The 27804-nt window shown below is 33.6% G+C and overlaps 3 protein-coding genes and 1 long non-coding RNA gene across 12 annotated transcripts in view; 1 reads left to right on the plus strand and 3 right to left on the minus strand.

Annotated features, from left to right (window-relative positions):
• Nucleotides 1–6362: 6362 nt before the first annotated feature.
• Nucleotides 6363–8011, minus strand: LOC111416679 (uncharacterized). The gene is made up of 3 exons (XM_023048771.2): nt 7762–8011; nt 7492–7668; nt 6363–7437 (listed from the first exon to the last, which is right to left on the minus strand). Exons 2-3 carry the CDS (start codon nt 7657–7659, stop codon nt 6538–6540), a joined length of 1068 nt encoding a protein of 355 aa, XP_022904539.2. The 5' UTR covers nt 7660–7668; nt 7762–8011; the 3' UTR covers nt 6363–6537.
• A 276-nt stretch (nt 8012–8287) lies between these two features.
• LOC111416684 (spectrin beta chain) overlaps nt 8288–27804 on the plus strand; it is a 43530-nt gene continuing 24013 nt past the window's right edge. For all 9 annotated transcript variants that reach the window (XM_071199715.1, XM_071199710.1, XM_071199714.1 and 6 more), the window contains exon 1: nt 8288–8415. The gene's annotated coding sequence lies outside the window, so the exon portion shown is untranslated. The remainder of the gene's footprint in view (nt 8416–27804) is intronic.
• Nucleotides 12118–12545, minus strand: LOC139431662 (uncharacterized). Its single transcript, XR_011641712.1, has 2 exons — nt 12320–12545; nt 12118–12262 (listed from the first exon to the last, which is right to left on the minus strand). It is a non-coding gene; the product is annotated as an uncharacterized lncRNA (long non-coding RNA).
• Nucleotides 15044–18632, minus strand: LOC139432053 (SCAN domain-containing protein 3-like). The gene is made up of 4 exons (XM_071200388.1): nt 18341–18632; nt 17513–18270; nt 15735–15746; nt 15044–15673 (listed from the first exon to the last, which is right to left on the minus strand). Exons 1-4 carry the CDS (start codon nt 18630–18632, stop codon nt 15044–15046), a joined length of 1692 nt encoding a protein of 563 aa, XP_071056489.1.

Consider the following 27804-nt stretch of genomic DNA (forward strand, 5'->3'; position numbering starts at 1 on the left):
TTACACCGCACCACACATTTATTTTAAACTCGTGCTGGAAATGTCTATCTTTTTTTAAACGAGGGTTTTCGGTTTCCCAGGCATGACTATTTCGCCAATTAAAAACTCCGCGTCTGGTAAAGGTTGCTTCATCCGTGAAAAGAATGTTATTTAGGAATGTTGGATTATTATTCAATTTTCCTTTTAGCCACTGACAAAATTGAACTCTGATTCGATAATCTGTTGGAAGTAAATTTTGCACAGGTATAAAATGATAGGGATATAAATTTTCCTTGTGTAAAATTCTAGTCACGGATGGTTGGCTTATTCCAGTTGCTGCAGACAATCGACGAGTGCTTATTTCAGAATTTTGCGCAATTCTTACCAAAATTTCATCTTCTTGCGCGGAGTGATAATCTTAGGACGTCCTGTATGATATTTTGGACGAAATGAACCTGTTTCACCCAATCGATTATAAATATTTTGAAATATCTTCCGGTTTGGCTGCCTTCTGTAAGGGTACATTTCACGATATTTTCTGGATGCTGCTTGCCCAGAAAAACGTTCTTGTGCGTAAACGCATAACATGTCTCTCATTTCTTCGTTTGAAAAGTGATTATGTCTCGGCATTTTGATTTATGTTAGGACAAGAATGAATCAGTTTACTTAACAATAAAATGTTTTAAACTATTCATTAAACGTAAAAGCTCATTGACGTTTCATAATTCATATGGCGCATGTGGCGACATCTACGAGTTAACTCAAATCCTCTCACACATTATTGTTTACCCTTACAAAAACTATAAGTCAACTATGAGTCATTATGTAGAAAAGTAGCTGATCTATTAACAACAATCTATTTTATTTTTTTCGCTTTAACATCCTGTATCTCAGTAAGGAGCAGACTAAGACCCATTATTGTTAATGAAAATATTATTATTTTGGCCTCCTGAACGTACATTTACAATTTGGCCCATTACTTATGAATCACCCTGTATAAAACATTACATTTTACACTAGACGTGTACTTTTCCTTCGGGTACTTCGTAGGCACCGCACTATTTTGCTCGGGATTACTCGTAGGTACCACGTGATCAACATGTGGTGTGATACAAGCTAAAATTTAACGGTCATCTACTAAACGAGTCGGAACTCGATACCGTGTCGAGACCTGATTTACGCGATATAGAAAGAAACAACGATTATTTTTATTTTAATTATGTTTGCCAAAATAAAACATTCATGATGTGAAATTAGTGGAACTTCCGGAAGATTTTACATACAAGTTCCTTGTGAAGATTGGTAAGTATGTGCAACTTGGTGCAACTATACATATAGGAAACTTATAGAAGACTCATTAGATGCAGTTTTGATGGGGACTCGAAACTTTAAAATGAATTAAGTATTATATACCGTATTTTCTCGAATCTTATCCGCATTCGAATCTAATCCGCACCTCGATTTTAAAAATGCAATGATGGTAAAAAAAGTTGGTTTACCAATGTAATCCACATCCGATTGTAATCCGCATTTGATTTTAGAGCACACAAAATTTGTAAAAAGGGTGCGGATTAGATTCGAGAAAATACGGTATGTATATAAACAGAATTTAATTTTTTTAAATTTAAGTTATAACAATATATTACAAGTAAAAATAAAAACAAATATTTTATAATTTTGATTTTTATTACAAACGTAAAACTTCCACTTCCTATTAAAAATTAACACTAATAAGTAGAAGATACACACTATTTAGTGATATTTTGTCAATTAATAGAGTAAAATTAGAGCGAATTTTTAATAATTTACACTGATTAGATTAGAAATGTATCTAATTAGAGTCACGACAACATCTAGTTAGATTACATATAATACACTGTTATAGAGTAACGATTTTACACTATTTAATAAACACCATCTTCTCACTATTTAGTATAAATTTTTAATCTATTCACCTACACTATATAGTGCAAAAAAATAACTCTAAATAAATTGGACCGATCTGAACCATGTTTTAGAGTTGATTTTTACTCTATATTTTTTCCTGTGTACCTTTACATGGACCCGGGTCCCGCCGCTGCTAATTTTTCCTTTCTGTTATTCCTGTCCTTAACGTGTAAAGGTATCCTTCCTTCTGGTTGTGTTTCATTTATATGAAGAAATTGTACAAAATATGCTGACAAAGTTTCAGACTCTAGGAGCAAATATGAGTATCAAGTTACACTATCTCCGCAATCATCTGGATAATATTCCGGATAATTTAGGAAATTATAGTGAGGAACAGGGAGAGCGGTTCCACCAGGATCTAAAAGTGATGGGGGAAAGGTATCAGGGTCGATGGGATTGTCACGTGATGGCAGATTACTGCTGGTCTTTAAATAAAAAGGGATTGTCCCCTGAAAAATCATAAAAGAAAAGCTCATAAAAGGTGTTTTATGGAAATATAACATATGTTTTCGACATTTTCAAAACAAAACTGACATAAATATATCTGTTATTTTGTTTCTTGTTTTCCGATTTTTGTAATGTAAAATGAAAATAAAGATTTAAAAAAAACGAGAGTAAATCTTACAATCATTGATAGTTTTATGAATTGTGAGCTAAATATATCCCAAATCAATCGTATATCTAGGGCAACAAAACCACTGTAGACCAGTGTAATTTATTATTTAAGTCCTTGATTAAAGCATTCATAGAAATCACTCAAAATATAATTGTGATATTTGCCAAATATGTAACGTCATTTAAAATTCATAAGACGAAGTACATATTACAAAATGGATCTGAAATAATATTGAGCTGTGACGTTTAAAATGATTTGTGCAAATCTACAGACCATCAAGTATAAAAAATGTTTGGTTAATACATAATAAATTCAAAGACCATTAAAACATTTCTTATTAATTTTATTGCCATTTTGTTAATTAAAATATAAAAAACCCCAAGCTATACATTTTTTTTCCTTTTTGTGGTTAAATGAGTAATAACTTACAAAAACAAAGCACAGACTATTAGAGAGACACAAAAATATTATCAAAACACATTAAAAATTTCTCCCAATTATTTCAAGTATATAAAAATAGTTTTATATATTCTTTTACATATAATATATACATATCGTCGACCTAATCTGCAAAACCCGTAAGTCCACTTTTGGTCTAAATTGACATTTTAGTAGCATCTGTTGAGAAAAAAATAATCTATTGACTGAAAAAATTACATATTTCTGTAAAAATTACTTTTTCGTTAATTTAAAATTTAATAAACCCCGCAAGTCCATGCTCGTTGAACCCGACACGTAATAGCCGTAAGTCCTCATTGCAGAGTAATCCAGCATGCAGTGAACAGAGGGTTCTGTTGAATAACAACTTATATGTAAACATCCAGAATCAGTGTGACTTTATTTGCAATTTTTACTAAAGGTAAGTTATTCTATATTATGTTATATATTAACACAGTTGGACTTGTGGGATTTGCGAGAGGTTTCGCATATTAAAATAATTTATAATTAGTTTTTAATTTCATTTCAGCAAACATAATTGAGTATGTCAAAGATAAAAAAAAAATATAGGCATGCTGCGGAATAACTAAGTCACACACAATGCAATGAACAATCAAAACAATATTGTACAATTGAATGAAATTTTAAACGAATCTGATCCTGAATCAGTTGCTAGAAAGAATCATTCATGTCCTATAATGCACAATTGTAACTCTGTAACACCTTTCTGTGATAATGAACAGAGTATTGAAATTAGTATCATGTTACCTTATAATCAACAAATAGACAATATTACGAACGATATTAGTTTGTGCAATCCAACATCAATACAAGACGATAAGAGCTTGTTATTATTAGACATTCCAGAAATTACTGATTCCCTTTGTGCCATCGAATCTAGTTTTAGTTTTACACAACAATATGATAATATAGGAATAAGTGATGGAAAGACTGACGAGACAACCTTAGGAATAAATAAAGTCTGCAAAGCCTTAGCGAGTACAGAATGTGATATTGAAGAAAATAAAAAGACTGGACTAGAAAATAATTTGCTTTTAAAACATTTACCATATAAAAATATTGAAGAAAAGATAGAAGTGCAAATAGATGATCCGGATTATCCTGAATTAAATAGTAAACATGAGGAAGATGAAGAAATGTATGCTGATGATGGGGATCCAAATTATGTACCTGAAACTACCATCCATCCCCAGGATGATGTAAGCAATGACACAGCTCAACAATCTGACTTACCAAAGATGAAAAGGAAAAGAAACAAGAGACAGTTTGTGGACAATGAAACATGGAATGAAAGTAAAAGAAAGTCGTTTCGCGAACAAGGAAAAGAATATTTAGGAAGAAAAATGGTCGACGGAAAATGGAGATACGATTTGCCAAAAGAGGAGAGAAAAATGCAAGAGTGGTGCAACTGCAAACCTTCCTTGCGTGAGAATTTGGTGCTAAAATGTCGCGATTTTTCAAAAACGGAGAGGGAAAATATTTATATTTTACAAGAAAAGTGTATGTGTCATTATTAATTGTATCTAAGCCTATTAATAGACAAAGAAATAGAAAAGAGGATAATGTGTCAAGGAGAAGCGAGACTTTAGAATACTACTTAAAAAAAGCAGGTGATTGTTTAAGAGTATGCAAGTAAATGTTTTTACGCACACATTGCGTAAAAGAGAACATGGTTTTGGACTGGTTGAAGGAAATTGCTCGGGAAAAGAATATAAATAAAGATGTGGGAGAGAATACTGAAAAACAACAAGGTCGAATCTCATTACTGCCGATCGTCATCATCAAAATTTTACTTAGAGCCATTATGGCAGTCAAAATCGTCAATTTATACATTTTACAAACAATGGTGCGCAGGTAATAAATACAAGTTCGCATCCAGTACATCATTTGATCATGTTTTTGAGAAAATGAACTTGTCGCTCTTTCGTCCAAAGAAAGACGAATGTGTAAGTCATAGAACTGGAAATCTAGCAGATGAAATTTTCAACTTACACAAAAAAGAAGCAAGGGAAGAAAAAATAAAAGATAAAGAAGCAGAAAGTCATATTTTTTGCATGGATCTGCAATCAGTTCTGTTATCACCAAAGTCAAATACTTCATCACTTTACTTCAAACAGAAGTTAATGGTACATAACTTCACATTTTTTGACCTAAAAACTAAAAATGGATATTGTTACTTATGGCATGAATCGAATGGGAGTGTCTCAGCAAATGACTATTCTACTATAATCTGCAAATTTATAATAGATAATGTTTCTATGAATATGGAACCAAGACAAAAAGTAATATTGTAATTCCACTTTGGCTAACGCATTAATAAACTTATCGATGACTCTGGATATAACTATTGCACAAAAATACCTCGAAAAAGGCCATACCCAGATGGAGGCCGATTCGATGCATTCAACGATTGAGAAACGGATGCGGCACACAGACATCAATGTACCAGCCGATTATGTGAACATTTGTTTGAAAGCTCGAGAAAAACAACCTTATAAAGTTTTTTATTTGGATTATACTTTTTTCAAGGATTTTCAAATGTTAAATTATTTGAAATCTATACGTCCAGCAAAGTTCTTTATTTTATAAATTGAGGCATACAGAAGATTTTGATGAACTTCATTATAGCCGAGTAAGTAGAGGTCAGAGAAAAGAAGCTAAATGTCCAGTGGATGATCTTCCTCTAAGGTCAAGTTTATAAAGAGACTATCATTACTTTTATAACAACCTTCCATTTGTTAAATAAGACCGTTGCAATGTGTTATAATAATTTCCATATATATTTTAAAATATACCTAACTATTCTGTTTTATCTGTTTCTTCGAAAAATAAGTATATTTTGTTTGAATCTGTATCTGTTTATTCTAAAAAATTGTAATTTTGCAATAATTTGGTAAATAAATACCTTAAAATGTTTAGTGTATTCTTAATAATTCCGTATTTATTCTTTAAACATGAAAATCCAGTATGTCCAATTATATTTGAATTTTTTATGAGTAAATCCCGTAAGTCGTTTTTAATGTCAATAAATATTGTTTAATACATAATAACCCATAAATATATAAGATAGAACGCATATTTGATATTCTATAGCAATAGAACAATTATATATTTGAAAATTAATTTTTGAAACTTTTTTACTCCTCTAAAATTATTTATTCATTTAAAATTAGGCCGACGATATATAATGTTCGTCTAAGGCTTTGACAGACCAATATATTCAATTTTCAAAATTACACTTAGTTTATATTAAATAGTTATTTATGTATCATATTGGTCGATGTAGGTAGATTATGTAGCAAGATGTAATGATTCCATAAGTTAAGTATATAAATGTACTAACCTTGCTACAGAAATAACTATTAATAATGTTAATAAATTCCACAATAATTATCAATTACTGATAATTTTTAACAATTAAACATATATATAAAGTATTTGTTTTAACACTGAATAAAATCTATAACAGAACAATTTCTTTTTTAAGAAATGATTATTTCAAATTAATTTAAGTTATTTACGTTCCAAATCCACCTTTAATTCTTGTTGGATTCAATTTCTTTTTTATTTTCACTTACATCTGGACTTTTACAATCATGTTTTGAATCTTTGGATTCATCTTGTGATCTTTTTGCATCTTTAGTATCACATTTTGATTCTTTTAAGGCTTCCGTAACAATCAAATCATCTTTTGAATTAGTTTTAACATCATTTTTATCATCATTATTTTTGTTACTTTCACTTTCCAAGCGTAGTTTCTCTTCATCAGTTTTTTCTTCCACTTTTTCCTCTGATTTAGTATCTTCAATTTTTTCCTTTTCTTCTAGTTCAGATTGCACTTCAATAACGTTTTCTTGTACTTCATCCTCTTCATAATATTCATCTTCATCTAAATATTCTCCTTCAACATAAAGAGTGTCATCTCTATCGTCATGATACTCTTCAAGTTTATTTATAACATCTTCTTTTAAATCTAATTCTTTTTGATTCTGTTCTTCTACATGTACAGGAACATCCCAATTTTCCTCATCTGCCACTTTTTTATTATCAACCTCTTGTGGGGTATTTTGGGAATTTCCAGAATTAATTTTTTGGTCATTTTTTGATCTTCTATAATAATACCCACGATGCCCTCGTCCGTGGCGATACCCCCCATATCTATTCCTGTAGTTAGTACCTCCTCTTCCCCGATCCCCAGCGTTAAATTTATCAGAAATATCATTTTCTGGTTCAATTTGATATTTTCGTTCTCCTGATTCAGTTGAAAATTCGATTTTTATATTCGTGGGATTTGTGGGTAATCTCGATGGATGACCCCTTGAGGTATTATAACCCCTTGGGTTATTATTATACCCTCTGGGTCTTGTATAATTTGCATTGTAATTGGGGCGTCTTTGAAAACGTCCTCGACCGCGATAAATATCATTTCTAGGAAGCTTATTATTCAAATAATTTTTTTAAATTAAATAAATAAATTGTTAAGTCCTTACTCTATTATAATTTTGCAGATTGTCACCACGTAGTGGGTCTCGAAGCAATGAAGGAGGATCACATGGAGCAGAATTAGGTTCTTCCCCTCTTTGGTGTTTATCATCCAAGAAATTTCTTAAATCGCTGTAACCTTTATATCGTCTTTGATAATGTTGATATCTAGCCATAATTTCTTTCTAAATGGTTATTAAATATAAATAATTATTGGGTTTATAGAAATTAATTTTTGAGGTTAGGTTTAATTTGTTGATGACAACGAATATACTTACATAAATGTTTATAAATAGGTTTAAATAATGATCTAAGGAGATAATTTAGATAAAATATAAAGATTGAAAGTAACTTAAAAGTAAAACAACTCTAAATATCTACTTTAACAGTAAAATTTTATGTTACGTAGGCGTAGTTCGATTCGTCCAAAATTGTGCTAATTTATAAAATTCTATTTCTTTTTTAAATATTTTACAAGTTTAAATTAAATAGGACAGAACGATAAAATAAGTAATATAGGGGCACAATTTTAATTAAATATACTTTATAATTCATTTTTTTAATAATTTTTAACCCTTGGTTTGAGGTTCAAATGTCAAAACTATTTTGACATTTCATTTGAATATCGGAATTTTACTTCTTTTTAAATTTCTTTCAAATACTAATTAAATCAAACAAAATAACTTAATGAAAAATATAAACAAATTATTATATAATTTATTGTTTAATTTTTTTTTTATTTAAAGTTGGGTGTGTTCCTTGCTGGAGAAGTTGACAGGCGTCGATCGTGCGCACGCGCATTGTAACTTGTTAGGACATGGAGGGCAGAGCAGAGTGACTTCTTTTCGTGGAAATCAGTTAATATCCAGTAGAGTGATTGTAGTATTGTGTTCCGTGGTGTGTGTGGACTTAGCATAGGGGCACTTTAGCAGGTTAGTAATAAAATAGTGTGCGATATAAGTTAAATTAATAGAGTTTAATCCCAATAAAGTATAACCTTTAAACATGGCCGATACCGCCGCTGAATAGGTGTAACCCACATTTCTTATGGAAACAATTTACCCGCCTTTACAAGGCCGACTTTATACGTCGTTTCATCAATAACTAAAACTTTTAACAAGTTGTAATGATTAAGTTTATTCAAAATACTCGGAAAAACTTTTGTGGCTTTAGCAGGTTAATAGTACCTATGCCCTAAGTGGTCAGTGAACCCAGAGAAACCTACCTACATTCGTTCGATTTTGATTCTTATTGACATATTTTAGTCTCTGGTGTTGGTTATTAAACAAATATAATTAAAATAATACAAAATACAAGTTAGTTCGAGTATTTACCTATTTTATTTAAACGATATCTCCGCCAGTTAACGTTATCTCTGCGTTAAAAGCATAATCAAGGACCGGGCTCTTAAGATATGGGCCTCATTACATAAAGTTTACTTAACGATAATAATTTTTTATTATTAAATAATTATCATTGAACGACGCCCCGATTTTCGACGTCGTTCCTCCTATATATACTCGCGACGAAACTATGTAACGTATATATCGGTCTATAAATAACAGTGATGCATGGCGTGTCCTTCGAACTCAAATCAAAATGTAAATAACTTGGAAAAAATATTGAAAAAGCTTGCCCGTATCAGTAGCTAACCTTTTTAACCGTTCTGTGGTTTATAAACGGGTCGCTAATTATAAGTGACTTCCCGTTTCCGTTTTTTAAAGGTGCACTTTCCGTTATTTCTACGTCGACGGCGTCGCGTCGTCGTGCGACCGCAGAGAGAGAAGTTACGCCCGTCGTAAACCTCCTTTCGTTTAAAAATTGAAGGAAAAAAAGAAACCGTTGTCGCCCCTCTGCCTGTTTTATATTATGTCATAGTTCAAGCTGCGAGGTCATCGTTTATCCTGTTGTGAAGCTTTAAACGACCCAATTTGAATTATTTTTAAGAGCCCACACACTCAAATTTTTTTTAACTATTAAATTGGATATTCTTAGCCCATGACACGGTGACTTCTGTAGAAGGTGGACTAAAAAAAACCTAATTTCTCATTCATATAGTGTGTATTTATCATGCTAATTCAGGATATAATTAGGATTATTACATAGTTCTATGATACAAAAATACTGAGAAAACTAATGATCAATACTTTGATCTACTGCAGTGTTTCCCAAACTTTCAGCATGTATGTACCCCTGTTGTAATTATCAAAACTTCCAGTGCCCCTCGTTAAAAAAATGTTCTTTTAGCATCAACCAAAAAATAAATATTATATTAGTTCTTTTTAATACAAAAACAAAATAATAATAATAAAATAAAATGGATAATAATAAAGTATAATAAATAAATGTAATAATAATAACATTAACGAAAGCATTAGTGGGATGGATGAATTTGTTTATGTTGAGATGATGCCAAATGATTATAATCAGGTTCCCTATTCGTTAATTTTAATCGAAGATGCGGCTCCACATCCAAAATCCTGTTTCTTTTTTTCGACTTAATATCGACTAATGCTGAAAACGAAACTTCACATAGATATGATGTTGGAAATGGCAAAACATGTTTTAACACTTTTTCTGTTAAATTCGGATATAGTTGTTGCATTTGCAGCCAAAAATATGCTAAAGAACACTCTATGTTTATTTTTCAAAAATCCGTCTGCAGATAACTCCAAGAGCTGTTCTTGTTTCACATTGGATAAATTATCTGGCATGGCAGATGAATCAATATTAAACGGATGTCTTATCTATTCGAGGTTTGTCGTTAAATCCGGAAAATAATTTTTAATGTAATCCGTCCAAATGCTCTGTTAAACATTTCAGAACATCCATATCAATTTTAACTGGTGTGAAGTTATCCATAAATCCCAGCAATAAACTTAAAACATTAATAATTCCGTAACCAATACGATTTGGGTAACCAAATTTCACACACAGGTCACTCTTACCCTCAAGAACAGCTAACCACCCCCATTTGGTAAAAAAAACATTTTTCAACCCTCACCCCCGAAAAAGGGATGTTTCCGCCCTGATGGGCACCTTCGAATTAAACGAAATTCTACCACATAATAGAACACACTTCTAAGTATTTTTATCAATTTTCAAAACACCGTAAGCCCTAACGGTTTTCGAGAAAAAAAATCAGTATTATAAACCGCGGATGGGACTTTAGGGGTGAATTTGACCCCGTTGGGCACCTTCAAAATTGATGAAATTTTAGGATGATTTAGAGGATGCCTTTAGCAATTGAAATCAACCATCCAAACACCGTAAGGTATAACGGTTTCCGAGAAAAAAAATGTGTTATTAGACACTATAGGTACACAGCGCGGCGCGGACTTTGGGGGTGAATTTGACCCCGTTGGGCACCTCCAAAATTGACGAAATTTTAGGATGATTTAGAGGATGCCTTTAGCGATTGAAATCAACCATCCAAACACCGTAATGTATTACGGTTTCCGAGAAAAAAAATGTGTTATTAGACACTATAGGTATACAGCGCGGCGCGGACTTTGGGGGTGAATTTGACCCCGTTGGGCACCTCCAAAATTGACGAAATTTTAGGATGATTTAGAGGATGCCTTTAGCGATTGAAATCAACCATCCAAACACCGTAATGTATTACGGTTTCCGAGAAAAAAAAAGTGTTATTAGACACTATAGGTATACAGCGCGGCGCGGACTTTGGGGGTGAATTTGACCCCGTTGGGCACCTCCAAAATTGACGAAATTTTAGGATGATTTAGAGGATGCCTTTAGCGATTGAAATCAACCATCCAAACACCGTAATGTATTACGGTTTCCGAGAAAAAAAATGTGTTATTAGACACAATGGGTATACAGCGCGGCGCGGACTTTGGGGGTGAATTTGACCCCGTTGGGCACCTCCAAAATTGATGAAATTTTAGGATGATTTAGAGGATGCCTTTAGCGATTGAAATCAACCATCCAAACACCGTAAGATATTACGGTTTCCGAGAAAAAAAATGTGTTATTAGACACTATAGGTATACAGCGCGGCGCGGACTTTGGGGGTGAATTTGACCCCGTTGGGCACCTTCAAAATTGACGAAATTTTAGGATGATTTAGAGGATGCCTTTAGCGATTGAAATCAACCATCCAAACACCGTAATGTATTACGGTTTCCGAGAAAAAAAATGTGTTATTAGACACTATAGGTATACAGCGCGGCGCGGACTTTGGGGGTGAATTTGACCCCGTTGGGCACCTCCAAAATTGACGAAATTTTAGGATGATTTAGAGGATGCCTTTAGCAATTGATATCAACCATCCAAACACCGTAATGTATTACGGTTTCCGAGAAAAAAAATGTGTTATTAGACACTATAGGTACAGATCGCGGCGCGGACTTTGGGGGTGAATTTGACCCCGTTGGGCACCTCCAAAATTGACGAAATTTTAGGATGATTTAGAGGATGCCTTTAGCGATTGAAATCAACCATCCAAACACCGTAATGTATTACGGTTTCCGAGAAAAAAAAATGTGTTATTAGACACTATAGGTACACAGCGCGGCGCGGACTTTGGGGGTGAATTTGACCCTGTTGGGCACCTCCAAAATTGATGAAATTTTAGGATGATTTGGAGGGCGGACTTTTGATAGAAAAAAAACTTTTGATAGAGAAAGAAATTTATTATATTAATGGTCTGTTTTACTTATAATTAAATTGTGTAATGGATTGAGAATATGATTATAATTACTTGCTACCGCGTTCCAGACCGTTTCCAACCCTTGTTCATTTAAGTAAATGCCATCCCTGTGTAGAAATTTGTATTAAATACATAAGAAAAGAAACATTTTTACGTTTTGTTACCCTTCCATCATGGTTCTGTTAACAATTGCTTCAATGTCGGTACAATTGATTTGCTTTTCAGCACAAAACCGTCGAATGTAATGATTGATTTCCTATAAAGGCATGGAGAGTATTTATTTATAGCATGACAGAGAAGTTATAATATCTTACGTTCACAGACTCGAAGTTTTTGCAGGGAGGAATTGTGCAAATTTGTATTCCTTTAGGATTTAAGGAAAGAAGGAAGCGGAAGGTGAGAATATTGGGACTTCAGTTGGGATGGTGATGTTTTATGGAGTATATCTTTAGTTCTTATCATTATAACGATATGACGTTCAACAATATCTCCACAAAACCAAGGGTAACATGTTTTTGGAATACACTTTGCGCGCCGCAAAAGTTTTAGTATTGTTTGACCGCCTACTGCTAAGTCGAGGAAATATTTTCCGTTGCTTGACTGTTTTGGTTGTCGTCCTAAAATATATACCATTAGTAGGAATTAATTTCACATCTGTTAGAACAAATACTTTGTAGTTAGTTCTAGTACGTAGCATTCGGCAAAAATTACTATCGCCCAAAAACAGTAATTTCGTCGACATCTTCACTGGTCACTGGTTTTAACAAGAGATAACTAGAACAGCTGATCTCTGCAATAGCTGAGGAATCTTTATATATTATAAGTTTACTCCTCACCTTTCGGGCAAAATCTAAAAAATGTGTATGACGCTCTAAAACAACACCGAAAAAGTCGGCAACTATTTTCCCGGAATGCACTTATAATGCAAAAAATATGGACATATTTTTTCCTTAATACCTGCGCCTTTTGTAACTGCACGTGGCGGAGTTCTTACCCTTTGCCAGTAACGACTAAAAGCCCATAAAACTACAAAATGCCTTTCTTAACAAAATTTATTTTTTCCATGAAATATTAAGAGTTTCGCAGTTTTCATAATCTATTAAAATCGCTACTGCTCTACATACGTGTACAATTTAATAACGAAATTGTTTCTCTGAAGCCGTGGTCGGTGTTTGGATGGTCGATTTAAATCGCTAAAGGCATCCTCTAAATCATCCTAAAATTTGATCAATTTTGGAGGTGCCCAACGGGGTCAAATTCACCCCCAAAGTCCGCGCCGCGCTGTATACCTATAGTGTCTAATAACACATTTTTTTTCTCGGAAACCGTAATACATTACGGTGTTTGGATGGTTGATATCAATTGCTAAAGGCATCCTCTAAATCATCCTAAAATTTCGTCAATTTTGGAGGTGCCCAACGGGGTCAAATTCACCCCCAAAGTCCGCGCCGCGCTGTATACCTATAGTGTCTAATAACACATTTTTTTTCTCGGAAACCGTAATACATTACGGTGTTTGGATGGTTGATTTCAATCGCTAAAGGCATCCTCTAAATCATCCTAAAATTTCGTCAATTTTGGAGGTGCCCAACGGGGTCAAATTCACCCCCAAAGTCCGCGCCGCGCTGTGTACCTATAGTGTCTAATAACACATTTTTTTTCCTCGGAAACCGTTATACCTTACGGTGTTTGGATGGTTGATTTCAATTGCTAAAGGCATCCTCTAAATCATCCTAAAATTTCATCAATTTTGAAGGTGCCCAACGGGGTCAAATTCACCCCTAAAGTCCCATCCGCGGTTTATAATACTGATTTTTTTTCTCGAAAACCGTTAGGGCTTACGGTGTTTTGAAAATTGATAAAAATACTTAGAAGTGTGTTCTATTATGTGGTAGAATTTCGTTTAATTCGAAGGTGCCCATCAGGGCCAAAACATCCCTTTTTCGGGGGTGAGGGTTGAAAATTTTTTTTTACCAAATGGGGGTGGTTAGCTGTTCTTGAGGGTAAGAGTGACCTGTGTGTGAAATTTGGTTACCCAAATCGTATTGGTTACGGAATTATTAATGTTTTAAGTTTATTGCTGGGATTTATGGATAACTTCACACCAGTCAATTTTATCAGATGATTTTATTACAAACTCATGAAGAGATGGAAACGAGTCTAGCTCTCCATTATTAGCTCTAGTTTTCCATAACTTTAATTTTTCAATTGTAGCGTTTACTTTGTCCTGGACATTAAACAATGAAATTTACCTTGTAATGATAAATTGAGTCCATTTAAAATAGAGAATATATCTGCTAACTATGCCAATTTGGATAGCCACGTTGAGTCATGTAGACACTTTTTCAGTTCAAATTTATCATTAAGAAAAACTTGAAGTTCTTGTCTTAGTTCAAATAATCGACTTAAAATTTTTCCCCGAGATAGCCAACGTACATCAGTATGAAAAAGCAGTTGGATATAGCTGGTTCCCATTTCTTCACACATTTGTGCAAAAAGTCTTGCGTTTAAAGGTCGACCTTTAATATAATTAACGATTTTCACGCTTTCATCAAGAACTTTTTGCAGATCAGCAGGCATCTTACGTGTTGCCAAAACTTCTCGTGAATGCAACAATGTGTGGACTTGACATTTGGTGCAACCTTCTGAATTTTTGCAATGAGTCCTTTATTAATGCCGACCATACTTTTTGCACCATCTGTACTTATTCCAACACATTTAGTCCAACTAATTTTGTTATCTTGCATAAATTTATTCATAACGTTAAAGATATCTTCTCCTGTTGTATGACCTAATAAAAGCTGGCAAAATAAAAAGTCGTCGTGAATTTCTTGGTTCTTTTCGTATCTAACAAACGCCATAAGATTTGCAAAATTTGTGATATCAGACTAATCGACTTGTAACGCATAATAACGACTTTGAGAAATATCAGACAATAACATCTGTTTCACATTATTGGCCATATCAATTATTCGTCGATGAACTGTATTATTTGACAAGGGTACACGATCAAGAGTTTGTTTTGCTTTATCACCTATCATTACTTCTGCCATTATTTTGGCAGCCGGCTTGATTAAAGTTTCGCCAATCGTCTCCGCAGCACCACATTTCGCAATTAAAAGCGAGACGCGATACGAAGTTTCTAGGATTTTTTGATTGTCACCTCCTGTTAAACCTCTCATTACTTTTTGAGATTGATTTAAAGCTTTGAGATTATGTTCAAAAAATTCAATTGGTTTATCTTTGTATTCAAAGTGTCGCTTTAAGTTCGATGGTTTCATACTTTCATTGGTAAGGTTTTCAAAATAAATTACGCAAAGTGGAATGGGTTCCTTTTCATCACCACTCCACGAGAAGCCCAATTTAAGGTATTCTTTGTCGTATTTTCTAGTCTTCCTTGCTTTTTTGTTAACCGGTTTTGAAGAAGTTTCGTCTTCGATAATTTCATGAGGTGCTGTTCGTTGAATTTCGTTTACTTTGCGTTTAGAACATCCAGGTTGCAACCAGCGATCCATAATCTTGATTATTAGATATACACATTATATTTTATAAAAATAAATAAAAAACAATAAAACTTACTAAAGAAAGCACCTAAAAAATAATACAATTAGAAAAATCGCACCGAAAGCTAAAAGGAGACATACGCGGTATCAGTTCAATAGCGACTGAAGATTTTGACTTGAATGCCCGGGGAATCACGGCGCCCGGCGACTCGGCGCCAAAAAGTAACATATATACAGAAATAACAAATATTTATTTTTTTTTAATGTTTAATCAAAAAATAGTTAAAAGTCTGCTGCACCAGGCGTAGGAAAAGTTCAGTGCAACGTGTACCCCCATCAAACTGTTCCTGTGCCCCTGGTGGTACGCGTACCACAGTTTGGGAAACACTGATCTACTGAAAGCATAGACTTTAAAGCATTTTAGATTTTACAATGTTGTTGTAAGAAATAAAGCGTTTTGATGAAAATAAACGTGGGATTACAGCGAAACAAAAACAACTTAAATTATTCCTGGACAATTCCAGACTTATAAGAAGAAACACAGAACCTACATTCCTCATGTCAAACAACAACGACTCGACACCGGATTTAATATTACACACTAAAAATCTTCGAGATAGCATCACGAATATACATTTAATAATAATAATAAATCCTTTATTTTCAACCATACAATACCTTATTATCAAGAAAAAATATATATATGTCGTGGTCACATGGCGAAATCCGTCAGTTCCCGAAAATCCTAGGCAGTTCATGACGCGTCGGCATTTTGTGTAAATGTTAAGGATTTCGTTTTCTGACGAGGCTGTTCATGAAACGCCCGATCATATTCGGCAAATAGCGTACTCTATCTCGGTACACAATCTGCCGCAATAAAGGTATCGATAGTTCACGAAATGACCAGCACAAAATAATAGATAGACAGACTGTATTTCAGCAATGTTATTGGGCATTTCGTGAAATGATATTCTAAGGGTCGGTTCTATAAAGTTCTATTTATTAACGTAGGACTAACTTCACGAAACGCTAACCCAATCAGAAAGCGAGAATTTTCGGTTAGCGTTCCATTAGTGTGGCGTTAAATTGATAACCGTTTATAAACCCGTCCCTAATACGTATTCTTTTGTAAGGATCAAGATTGCTAGAGCACCGGTTAATTCCAAGTTTTTATTGCTTATTGTTTTACAGTGGTTAAATAAAACAAAAAATCTAAAAAATAGTAAAATAAAAATTATTCTAAATTTGTCAACAGTTATTTGTTAGCACATGATCCATTTTTATGACATCTTGAATTGCACTGCTTTTTTTCCCTTAAAGCAAACGCACCTGTTTTACACTGTTTTTTGCTTGGTTGACAAGAACACTTTAAAATCCTTGTCCTTGGAATACGGACTCTAGGGAAGCTTCTCTGATGGAAAGAAATGTAGTTTTGTCCACCTGGGTATGTAAAATAAATTTGCTGGTGGCAATATTCAGATCTGGCCTACTGAACCAAGACTTTATGATCCCATTTACAGTTCCAACTTGGTAAACACCATTTCGTTTGGCAGTAACAACTGTAAGAAGATTAGGTGGATCGCCTGGACTGCGGTCTACGGGTTCAATATTGAGTAAAACACAGTCTCCCACATCTATATCAGGTAACCACTTCTTGGAAGTTGACGCCATATCTTCTGCCTGACGTTTCTGGCCTTCATAACATTTTTCCCGTTGTAACTGTATTAGTTATTCTGTAGTGCATAAATTGCACAATTTGTCATCAGTAGCACATGATATATGTATGAGAACTTTACATTTTTCACATATCTGACATGGGTCAATAACTGCACTCTAACACACCGGACAAATTACTACATCGCCTTTTGTCGCCATCTGTAGCTCAACAATTCCACAGTCCATATTATCACTTGATATGGAGTCTACGTTTTGGATCTTTTCGTTAGTATCCAGTTCATTCTGCTCTAGTTCGATACCTAGCTCTTTCGTTGCTTCTGTGACCGGTTCTTCACACCGCTGTTCGTGTGCTTCTTCTCTAAAAACTCCCATTTCTTTCTCCTGATTTTCTAGCTCTTCTTCTGTAGTTATATTTGAAAGAATGGTGGGTCGAAGATTTGTTGACTTCAGGCCAAATTTGGGGTCATGACCAAAAACTGCCTTATAAGGTGTCCGGCCTATCACTTTGTGCAACAAATTATTTTTCTGCCATTGCGTAAAATAACACCCAACTGACCACCTGGTAGATTTATTATCAGTCATCCACGACCGTAAGATCTTCTCGACATCTTGATTTGAACGCTCAACGCTGCCCTGGCTTTGAGGATGGCGAGGTCTTCCATGAACAATTAATAAGTGTGGCCACAAGATTTTCAACTCTTCTACTATCTTGTTCGCAAATTCACGCCCATTGTCGCTTTGCAAAATCGATGGCGCACCAAATTGGAGAAAAATCTTCAAAAGTTCTTCCGCAACGTTTACAGCGTCTTTTGAATGTAAAGGCCTCAGACATACGTACTTGGTGGAATGGTCTTGATAGTTCAATAGCCATTTATACTCACCGTCGGGTATAGATTGAAAATCGATTAAATCTACTTGACCTCTGGTCATAAAATCTTTAGAAGTAATCGGTTTTACAACAATTTTTGATACAATTTTATTCTTTTTTTGTTTGGCAATATTTACATGCCATCAAGAACATTTCTACGCAAGGCCTTGGAATAAAATATTTTTGTTGAACTATATTGATCATTTTATCTCTGGACCCATGGCCACAACTAATATGAATATCTAATAACCTTTCAAATAGTTCTTCTTCTGGGATGATATAAATTAAAGGATCGTTTTTTTCCTTAACTTTTTTTATGACATGTTGTTGATCGCCTACTTTCATAAGATCATACATTTGCAGTAAATAATACTCCCTTCTGCTTTTCTTGCTATTCTTTTGTTTTGCTTGAGTAATTTCTAGCGCCATCTATTAATTCTCTATTTTATAATCTCAAAACAACAAAAAACATCAATACTTACTTCTTTTAGTTAATCGACCGTGTACGGGCGCTTATTAGGTTTTTCTTTGTAGTAACGACTGTAGTGTTCTTTAAACAGTTCCTCATCACTTCTTCCAGAATGATTTTCCATGCTTGCTAATTTAGTTAGAGCTGGTCGTTTCGTGAACCTTCGATACCTTTATTGCGGCAGATTGTGTACCGAGATGGAGTACGCGATTTGCCGAATATGATCGGGCGTTTCATGAATAGCCTCGTCAGAAAACGAAATCCTTAACATTTACACAAAATGCCGACACTTCATGAACTGCCTAGGATTTTCGGGAACTGACGGATATACATATTTGTATCAATAAAAAGCAGAACTAAAACAAAATAAATGTATGGCAGAAAAAAGGTGCTGGGTTCAAATTGCCTCAAAAGTGGTGTTTGTTCTACCACCCAGCCCTATTGCAAAAGAAAACAAAAACTGGAACAAAAAACAAACAATAAAAAAAAATATACAGGCTGTCCCGAAACGCAACGTAAAACGGGCGCCGGGTGAGAGGCCAACCCATACCTGTTCTGGTAAAAATTAGAAAGAAATTCCATGTCTCTTAGTTAAGTGGTAATATACGTACATCCCGTACATCGTATCTTTAGGTACTACGGTCAGAAATGTTCGCAATTTAATAGTGATTTGAGTCGTTAGTTTTGCAAAAAAATATATTAATTTCAGGTTGAAAAAATTTATGTCATCAAGTTTGACACACGATTTCTATTTCTTCGTAAGAACAAAAATACAACCAATTAACCCAATTCATCAAAAAACCACATAATAGACGATTGCTTGACAAAATGAGCCAGAGACGAACGGTGGTACAAAATGACAGGAACAACTGGACCCTATACGAAACTCTGACACACAACACAGTAGAAGAAACATAAAATTATTTAAGTAAAACAAAATGTATTTTTGCAGTATACAGAATACTGTAAGGTGGAAAGATCAGGGTTTTCAAAGCTCCTGATCGGTAGCCAATAAAGATTATTTCTTTCTCTCTCTAAATGTGGGATTTTGTTTTTTTAAATGTATTTACTATATTAAAAAACTTATTATAAAAAAATTTAAGAAAATATTTATTTATTTTTTATAGTTTTGGGTTATTGTAGAAAAAACGACATAACCAATGTCGCTTCATTCGAGGATACGCAAAAAGAAACTATGCCAATTAGTTACTATCCGTGCCAAAAGTCAAGGCCCCTCACTTTAGAGATCGATATACAGGGTGATTCAGTTTTTAATCGGGAAACTTTACTAGGACGTAGTACTTGCCAAAATAACACAACTTTTTTATATAAACATAGGGTCGCAACTCTTTTGTTTTCGAGCTATACGCTGACAAAGTTGAGCCAAAAATTTACATTTTATCTTTTATTTCGGGTATAAGTAAACTGTAGAATTTGAAACTTTGTACGTATTTACTACTGGTTTAGACCTTATTTTCAAGCATACCTTAAACTTCCCTAGTGCCCTCTAACGGGATGAAATTTACAACCCCTTTGATTTTTTTATAACAACTTTTTGACGCCATGGAATGATTATGATTAACATAAAAAAATATGGGTTGTAAAGCTTATTCATTATTGGTACTTTTTTATCTCTTTAGTGTTTCCTTAAAGATAATAGTTTTAGCGTAAAAAATTTAATTTGCTACATTGTACTGTAAAGCGCTGCTATTATTAAAATAAAATTTTCCTGTATACACATAAAAATCTATTCTTAATTTAAGTGTATGTATATCCAAGAATAACGTATACTCATATACAGTATGTCCCCGTAAAGTATAATTGACGATAAATTTTTGAATTCAAATTTTTACTTTTGCAAGTAAAGTCTGGATGTCATAAAAGGAAATATAACCAAGTTTTACGTCACATATCCTCAAAGTACCAAAGTTAACGCAAGAAGTTTGTTAACCGTTGCAGGTAAAGTGGCCTTTCTGAGCAATGTACAGGGTGTCCCAATTTCGATGTCCGCATAGACTATCTTCGAAAAAAAGAAAGAGATAGAAAAAAAGTAGCTTACATGTCATGATCTCGTTTTTCGAGAAAATGTTAATGCAGAAAACTGCGAACAGTTATCGTCTTTTGTTTTCGCCCTATCGGCAAAAACTAAAAATTTTGCGAAAACGATCATCGCAAATATCTCACTTATTATCAAAGATGGAGTATTATAAATAAAACATTATATGGGCAACTTTTTACGAAGAATTCAGTGGCGTAGGTAGAATTTTTTCCCATCTTTTATTTTCGAGATTTTAGACGTCACTTTATTTTTTTAGATGGAAACCATAGTTGGCTATGATCTAAAATAATTTGTTATTTTCTTCTGATAACAAATATATATAGTTTGTAGGGTATATTTCATATAGTTATTGAATAATTAATAAAAATTCATTTTGTTCTATCTAAAACTAATGTATGTATTTAAAAGTTAATGTTGCTATGGTGATAACCATACATACTATGATGAAACATAATGTATCAAATAATTGCCAAAATTTGTATTTAAAAATTCGATAACAACTCTGGCATTATGTGCTGGTACGAAGCACCAGCATGTTAAGTATCAAAGTATAACAAAACTGAATAAAACTTTACAATGAATTTCGAAAATTATGAAAAATGTAACATGATGGAATGCTATATGTTATCAGATAAGAATGCGACGTTAGCCGCGGAATTATATTTCACAAGGTATCCGGAAAGAAGACAACCGCATATGGTTGAAAAAATGCTTTTTGATGAACATGATGCGGGGTGCAGTAAGGAACGCAATGGATTACGGTAAGGTGTCGTTAAGAAAAAGGGCAGTTCAAGTCGGTATAAGTAAATCCCATTTACAAAGAATTTGTCGAGAAAATAAAATATTGCTGTATAAATCAAAATTTAACCACACTATCGACTTAGGTGATGTAGCAAAACGTTTAGATTGTTGTTTGCGGCTTGGGTACAAAATTTTGCAAGACAGAACTTTTTTAAAAAACATAATATTTTCGGACGAAGCATCGTTCACCACTAATGGAGTGGTTACATCATAAAATTGTCGATTCTGGTCAAAGACTAATCCACATTATCGCATAGCTTGTAAACGTCAGTATTCCCAGAAAGTGAATGTGTGGTGTGCTGGTTCGTGGGACGGTGTTATTGGACCTTACTTCATAAACGGCAATTCGGTTATGTAAAACAAAAAGTGTACACTGAAAATTTTAATAACAATTTAGACCGTTTAAAACAAAAAATTGAAACTGTTATTAGAGAAATTCCGTTGGACCATATTAGAAAAAGTTATAAACAATGTCGGAAAAGGGCTGAATTATGTATTAAATCGAAAATGTTTTGTTAATCTTATGATTTAAAACTCTGCATTTTGCTTTTATATCCTAAATCCGAATTTTATTTCGGCATATCGCTATAATTTAACATAACAAACATTTTATCTTAATCAACTTTTGTTGTACATTGCTCAGAAAGACCACTTTACCTGCTACGGTTAACAAACTTCTTGCGTTAACTTTGGTACTTTGAGGACATTTGACGTAACACTTGGTTATATTTCGTTTTATGACATCCAGACTTTAATTGAAAAAGATGGAATTTAAATTCAAAAATTTATCGTCAATTATACCTTACGGGGACACAATCCGGGGACACACTGTATAGTAAATGTTTATTAAAAACTTAATTTATAATAAAATTATTAATATCTATAAATTGAATTAGAGCATGCAAATCACTCGAACGCAAGTCACTGTCAAAATTTTCTTGGTTAAAACTCGAATTAATCCCTGATCGTTTTAAATATAGGATAGGTGTGAATTTTAGTTATTAATGATAATGTACGTTGAACAAGAAAATGGTCTGGAATGTTATTCAAATCTATAGTACTAGAATCTCCAATGAGTGACACAGATTCAGGAATAATAATTAAATCAATTAAAGAAAACGTAGTAGAAGTGACTCTAGTAGGAGAGTTTGTAAGCTGTTTGTAATTATATGCGTCAAGGAAATTAATAAGTGTTTCAGTAGCTGGGTTGGAGCAAGAACACAGATCAATATTCAAATCGCCCAAAAGGAAAATTTTGTCATACGTCGCCAAAAATTCAAAAAACACCGCATCCATAGCATCAAAAAATGTGTTGTAATTAAAGTTTGGTGAACGCTACTATTATTTTTTCCGACTTTATTTTTAAGTTTGCTCAATATTATTACTTAATAATAATTACTTAATAGCTACGATATTTGCTTCGTCCATCTCTATCTATCTTAAAAAATTATAACCTATATAAATAGTATTATTATTTAGGTTTGGATTTAACTATGTTTCTGTAATGCCAACAATATCTTAATTAGATTTTAATGTGTATTCTTTAAAATCCAAAATCCGGCATCTTATAAGAGATCGATTAAGAAAAAGAAAACAAAAACAAATTATATATAACAAAAAAATTATGAAAACAACAACAACAAGAATTCAAATAATAAATCTATTCATTTATTTATATTTTATGCCTTCATACTTTTCAGCGAAATATCACTCATCTTGTGGTAAGAACTTTTTGATTTCATTATCCTTTCATAACAGTATTTCTATTCCTATTAGTCCATACGTTTTTAAACCCATACTTACAAGCTTAGCTGTTTTACATGATTGGCCCTTGTTTGCGTTAAATATTTCTTTATATTAATTTCCGTTCCCTTTAGTTTAGATCTCCATCGAACCACCTCGTCTTTATACTTGCGAAATAAAAAGTTGACGATAAACGCTCGCGAAATTTAATTTCGCGCCATTTTGTTGTTTGATATCTTCGCAACCGCTCGATAAAAAAAATTGTGGTAAAGTTTGTTATAATTACTGAACATTTCTACGTAACATACCTTAAGTTGAAAATTTTCGAATCCGCGGTTTTCTTTTTATCACGATTTAAATGAAAAAAGTTGCCTTTTTTTTACGATGAATAACTATTTTATCTGACGAAAAAATTTCAAGTTTGAACAGGTGGTAACCTGATGTGTTCTTAATGCAGGGCGTATTTTATTTTTTCGATATTCCATATGGTTTCGGGAAAAATTGCGGTCATGTCGAAAACAGCTGGGTGGATTTCATCGCGGTTTTTACCAAAATGTGTCAAATAATTGCGTTTATCGGATACCGTTATCAGTTTTTCAAATTTATGCCTCTCTAATGTTTTTTAGAACGATTTAAGCGAATTATAAATTAAAAAGAAACAGAAATAAGCCCTGCGGGGAGGGAGGGGTTCCGTCCAATCGGAAAAGATAATGCATTCCAGACAGTACGTCGCGCCTTTATCTTACCTACATAAAGAAATAAAGGCGCGACGTCCCGTCTCTGGAACACAGACCAGGATCATTTTTGCGAATTAATTTCAGGATCATTTCAAATTAATATATGTTATGTAGAAATGTTCAGTAATTACAACAAACATTGCCGCAATTTTTTTTATCGAGCGGTTGCAAAGTTATCGATCTCTAAAGTGAGGGGCCTTGACTTTTGGCACCGATAGTAGGTATCAACAATTCTTACTAAAGTCAACATATTTTTGTGTGTAAAATCGGAACACACAATAAAAGTTATATCATTCCGTTTAAAATAACACATGTTTATGTCAGTACTTCGTTATGTGGTAAAATTCCAACAATTTATTTATTACTTTACTTTTTATCTTTATTTCTCTAAAGAAGAATTATGTATCTCGGTTCCTTACTGCCATTTATGTACTTTTTACGTGGGACACCTGTATATTCCGTTGAGAAAAAGATGGCCAAAATTTAAGTTCGTTAACAAATGTAGTAAACTTCAAATAGTTCTTCTTTAACTTGGTTCTATTGCATTGTACACTGATTCCACTTTTTGGATACATGAGTGCTCAGGAATCGAAAATTTCATTGTATTTTTTTTTCAGGCTTTAATTTCTTTGTAAAACATGTACAATTACAAGATTAGAAAGTATTGTGATTTTGACGAAGTTATCGCTCAACAAAATCAGCTCTTTCATCAGTAGAAACTTATTTGCCAGTCTTTAACACGTTCGCTGCCGAGCGACCCCGTTAACCATGGTTTACATACGAGTTAACTCGTAGTCGGCAGCGAACGTGTTAAAACTTTTTATACTGTCCTAGCTATATCATTTAATTTTTCATTACCTGCTCTTCCATGATGTGCTTCATAGCAATTTGTACAGTATACGGTCTTAGTATCGTTAAATGATTTTGACATCTCCTTTCATTCTGTATCTTTTTTCTTCTCATCTTTCATTAATTTATTCTCTGGTAAATGATTTTCGTGCTTGCCTTTCTTGACTTTATTTAAATAATTCTATTTGGTTTTCAGTAGATATTTATTTTTACTGGATTTTGTCGTTATTAAAGTTTTTATATAATAATTGTAAATTTTTTGTACTCCTTCGGTATGATGATTCTTTGAATTTTGGACGCTAGTAATGACTTACTGCTATTGGACACGTCCTAATATGTTGTCTAATTAAATCTGCATCATCCTTTGAGGTATGTTCATATACTATGAGAGTGTATGTCTGCGTAGAGTGCTTATGAACAGTATATACTGGTTTTTGGCTTATGCTTAATTTTACACAATAAAATATTTTGCACACCAGAATTCTTTCATTATTTAAAATGAAAAAGTATCGGTAAGAATTCGCTTTTTTTTTTAGAGTTTTCCGAATTTTTTCCCATTCTTGCTCGATCTCATTACTCGTTGCTGTTGTATTTAAAAAAAACATTCTTTTTTCATTAGCATCCTGTACCTCCTCCTTTCTCTTTTCTGTAATTATCCTTAGTATTAGTATGCTCCGTATCCATTTTCTCCATAGCACAGTATAGGTCTAATAAGCGATGATAACATCATGTTCTGTTAGACATGATGTTAATATCGTCGGCATAGGCTGCTAATTGTCCGGATTTATTTATTAGCGAGTTTGTTCTCCCGACATCCGTTTGGCGTATGACGTATTCAAGGGCCAAGTTAAACAATGCCGGAGCAATGTTCCAGTATTGTTCAGTGTCCTAGCTTTTACAGCTCTGCTGGAAAGCTATCAATACTGGGCATCTTGTTGTTTCTTGGAGGGTCATTCTTAGAACTTCATTCTCGTCTCCCTTCTCTTGTCTGCTAAGCAAAGTGTGGTGTTAAGTGTAGGTTTTTATCATTTGTGTGTCGCTTGTTATCTGTCCTTCGGCATTCTTACAGATGTCCGTGGTTTATAACCCTCCCTTAGATTACGTATACGTCTATAGGCCGTTCTCAAGTCATTACTTTGGAAATTATTTTTCTATTACTATTTTCCTGTTTTCTGTTACTGTTACATATCTTGTGTGCTTTACATCTCGCTTCTTCAAAGGTTCAACCCTTCTTTCTCTTATTCTCCTTTCCATATATTTCGTGTGTGCTTCGTTCCTTTCTCCTATGGCTTTTTTGCACTCTTCCTGGAACCACACCACGTTTTCCTTTTTCTTATTGCGTATCGTTCGCGTTGCCGATTCTGATATTTCGGCTTTGAGCTTATTCCAGTGCTTCGCGGTACCTAAATCTCCTGTGTCCTAGAATCGGATCGTTTGTCTTCAGATGATGATTAATACCGAAAGCAGTTGAGACAATAATATAAAAATAAATATATGTACTTAAGTATAACCAGAAATAGACTTTTATTTACTCTAATTATAACTTAACGAGTGATAATGATTAACTGTTTTCTAAATTTACCTTTGTGTTTAGTAGATGAAGAATCACCTTTTATTAAGTGCTCACGTTGACACCAATATTTTTAATGATTTTCATAAACCCCATAATACATACAAAAATTTATTTAAAAAATTCTTGTTATTTTTACTTTTTAAAATCTTGTTGTAGGTTCTATATAAAATTATCAATTTCATGTCGTACATTTTGAAAAAGTCTCTAACGTTTCGGATGCCATGTTGCAACCTTCTTGAGAAACAAGTTTGACGTGAAGAAATCGGTTAGACTTTGACAAAATATACATGAAGAAATAATTAATAATCAATTAACAGCAGTTACTAAGTCAACTAATTGTCAACTAAGTTGTCAAATCCGGGTTGAGAAGGCTTCGCCTAGTTAAATAGCATTTTTCGTGTGCGGCTAAGTTCGTAGTCGTCTTCTCTATTCATATTTTTCCTGTATCCTAGATCTTTATCGCATCTCTTGTCCTCGTTTGGAAATAATTTCCGACTCTATAGAGTGACTCAGGTGGTCTTATCGAAATCTATAGAGTGACTCTCAGAGTGTAGCCGTTCTTCTGGAATTCACTTTCTACAAGTCCTTCTTTCATTAAATTTTTTTCGTCGCATATCCTTTCTGTTCGCTGGAACAAGACTTGTACACTGACCTCTTCTATTGTGGATGGTGATAGGACGACGCCTATAGTATAGATACATGAACATTCCCAGTTTCATTCTCTACCTGTTTGTTTTACAGCTTCCGTTTTCATGGTAAATTTGATCATGAGATTTTGCGTGGTCTAGGAATTGCTAATCAATTTGCATGGTGCCCGATCACAAAGATGTAATGCACGCAACGAAGCCATTTTCGCGGATTTTTTTTTAACTTTTCTTCAAACATCTTCATGTAGAAATTGGCGATTACCGGTGAGAAAAGTGATTCCTTCGTATTTCTCGTAGAATTTTCGCTAGCCCTGGAACATACTTCGGTAAGCCTTCCAGGATAAGTTTCTGACAAAGACCATCCACGGCATCTGTGACCGGTACTCTAGTAAACAGAGATTCCACATCAAAACTTACCAGAATATCCTGGGGATCCAACGCCATACTTTGGATTGATTCCACAAAATATATGGAATCTCTGACTTGTGATTTTGTTTTACTTGCAAAAGGAGACATAATCTTGGCAAGGTGTTTCGCTAGGTGATACGTTGGAGAATTTATGACACTGACAATAGGTTGTAGTGGAAAATCCGGTTTACGGATTTTAGGTAATCCATAAGTTCTTGGTGTTACAGGGGCCTGTACAAACAAAGTTCTCTGTTGTTGTACCAAATTTTTTTGTATTTTTCACCAATTACTTTATTTTTCTTACTATCTTCTCGG

Source organism: Onthophagus taurus, chromosome 11 (genome assembly GCF_036711975.1).
Source record: "Onthophagus taurus isolate NC chromosome 11, IU_Otau_3.0, whole genome shotgun sequence".
NCBI lineage: Eukaryota > Metazoa > Arthropoda > Insecta > Coleoptera > Scarabaeidae > Onthophagus > Onthophagus taurus.

What these genes read in the sequence shown, in the direction of transcription:
- LOC139432053 (XM_071200388.1), bottom strand. Translation starts at nt 18,632, where the DNA reads ATGGCGCTAGAAATTACTCAAGCAAAACAAAAGAATAGCAAGAAAAGC. An exon ending in AGAAATGTTCTTGATGGCAT is followed by an intron (nt 18,271 to 18,340) that starts GTAAATATTGCC and finishes TTACTTCTAAAG; the next exon opens with ATTTTATGACCAGAGGTCAA.
- LOC111416679 (XM_023048771.2), bottom strand. Translation starts at nt 7,659, where the DNA reads ATGGCTAGATATCAACATTATCAAAGACGATATAAAGGTTACAGCGAT. An exon ending in ATCTGCAAAATTATAATAGA is followed by an intron (nt 7,438 to 7,491) that starts GTAAGGACTTAA and finishes TTGAATAATAAG; the next exon opens with CTTCCTAGAAATGATATTTA.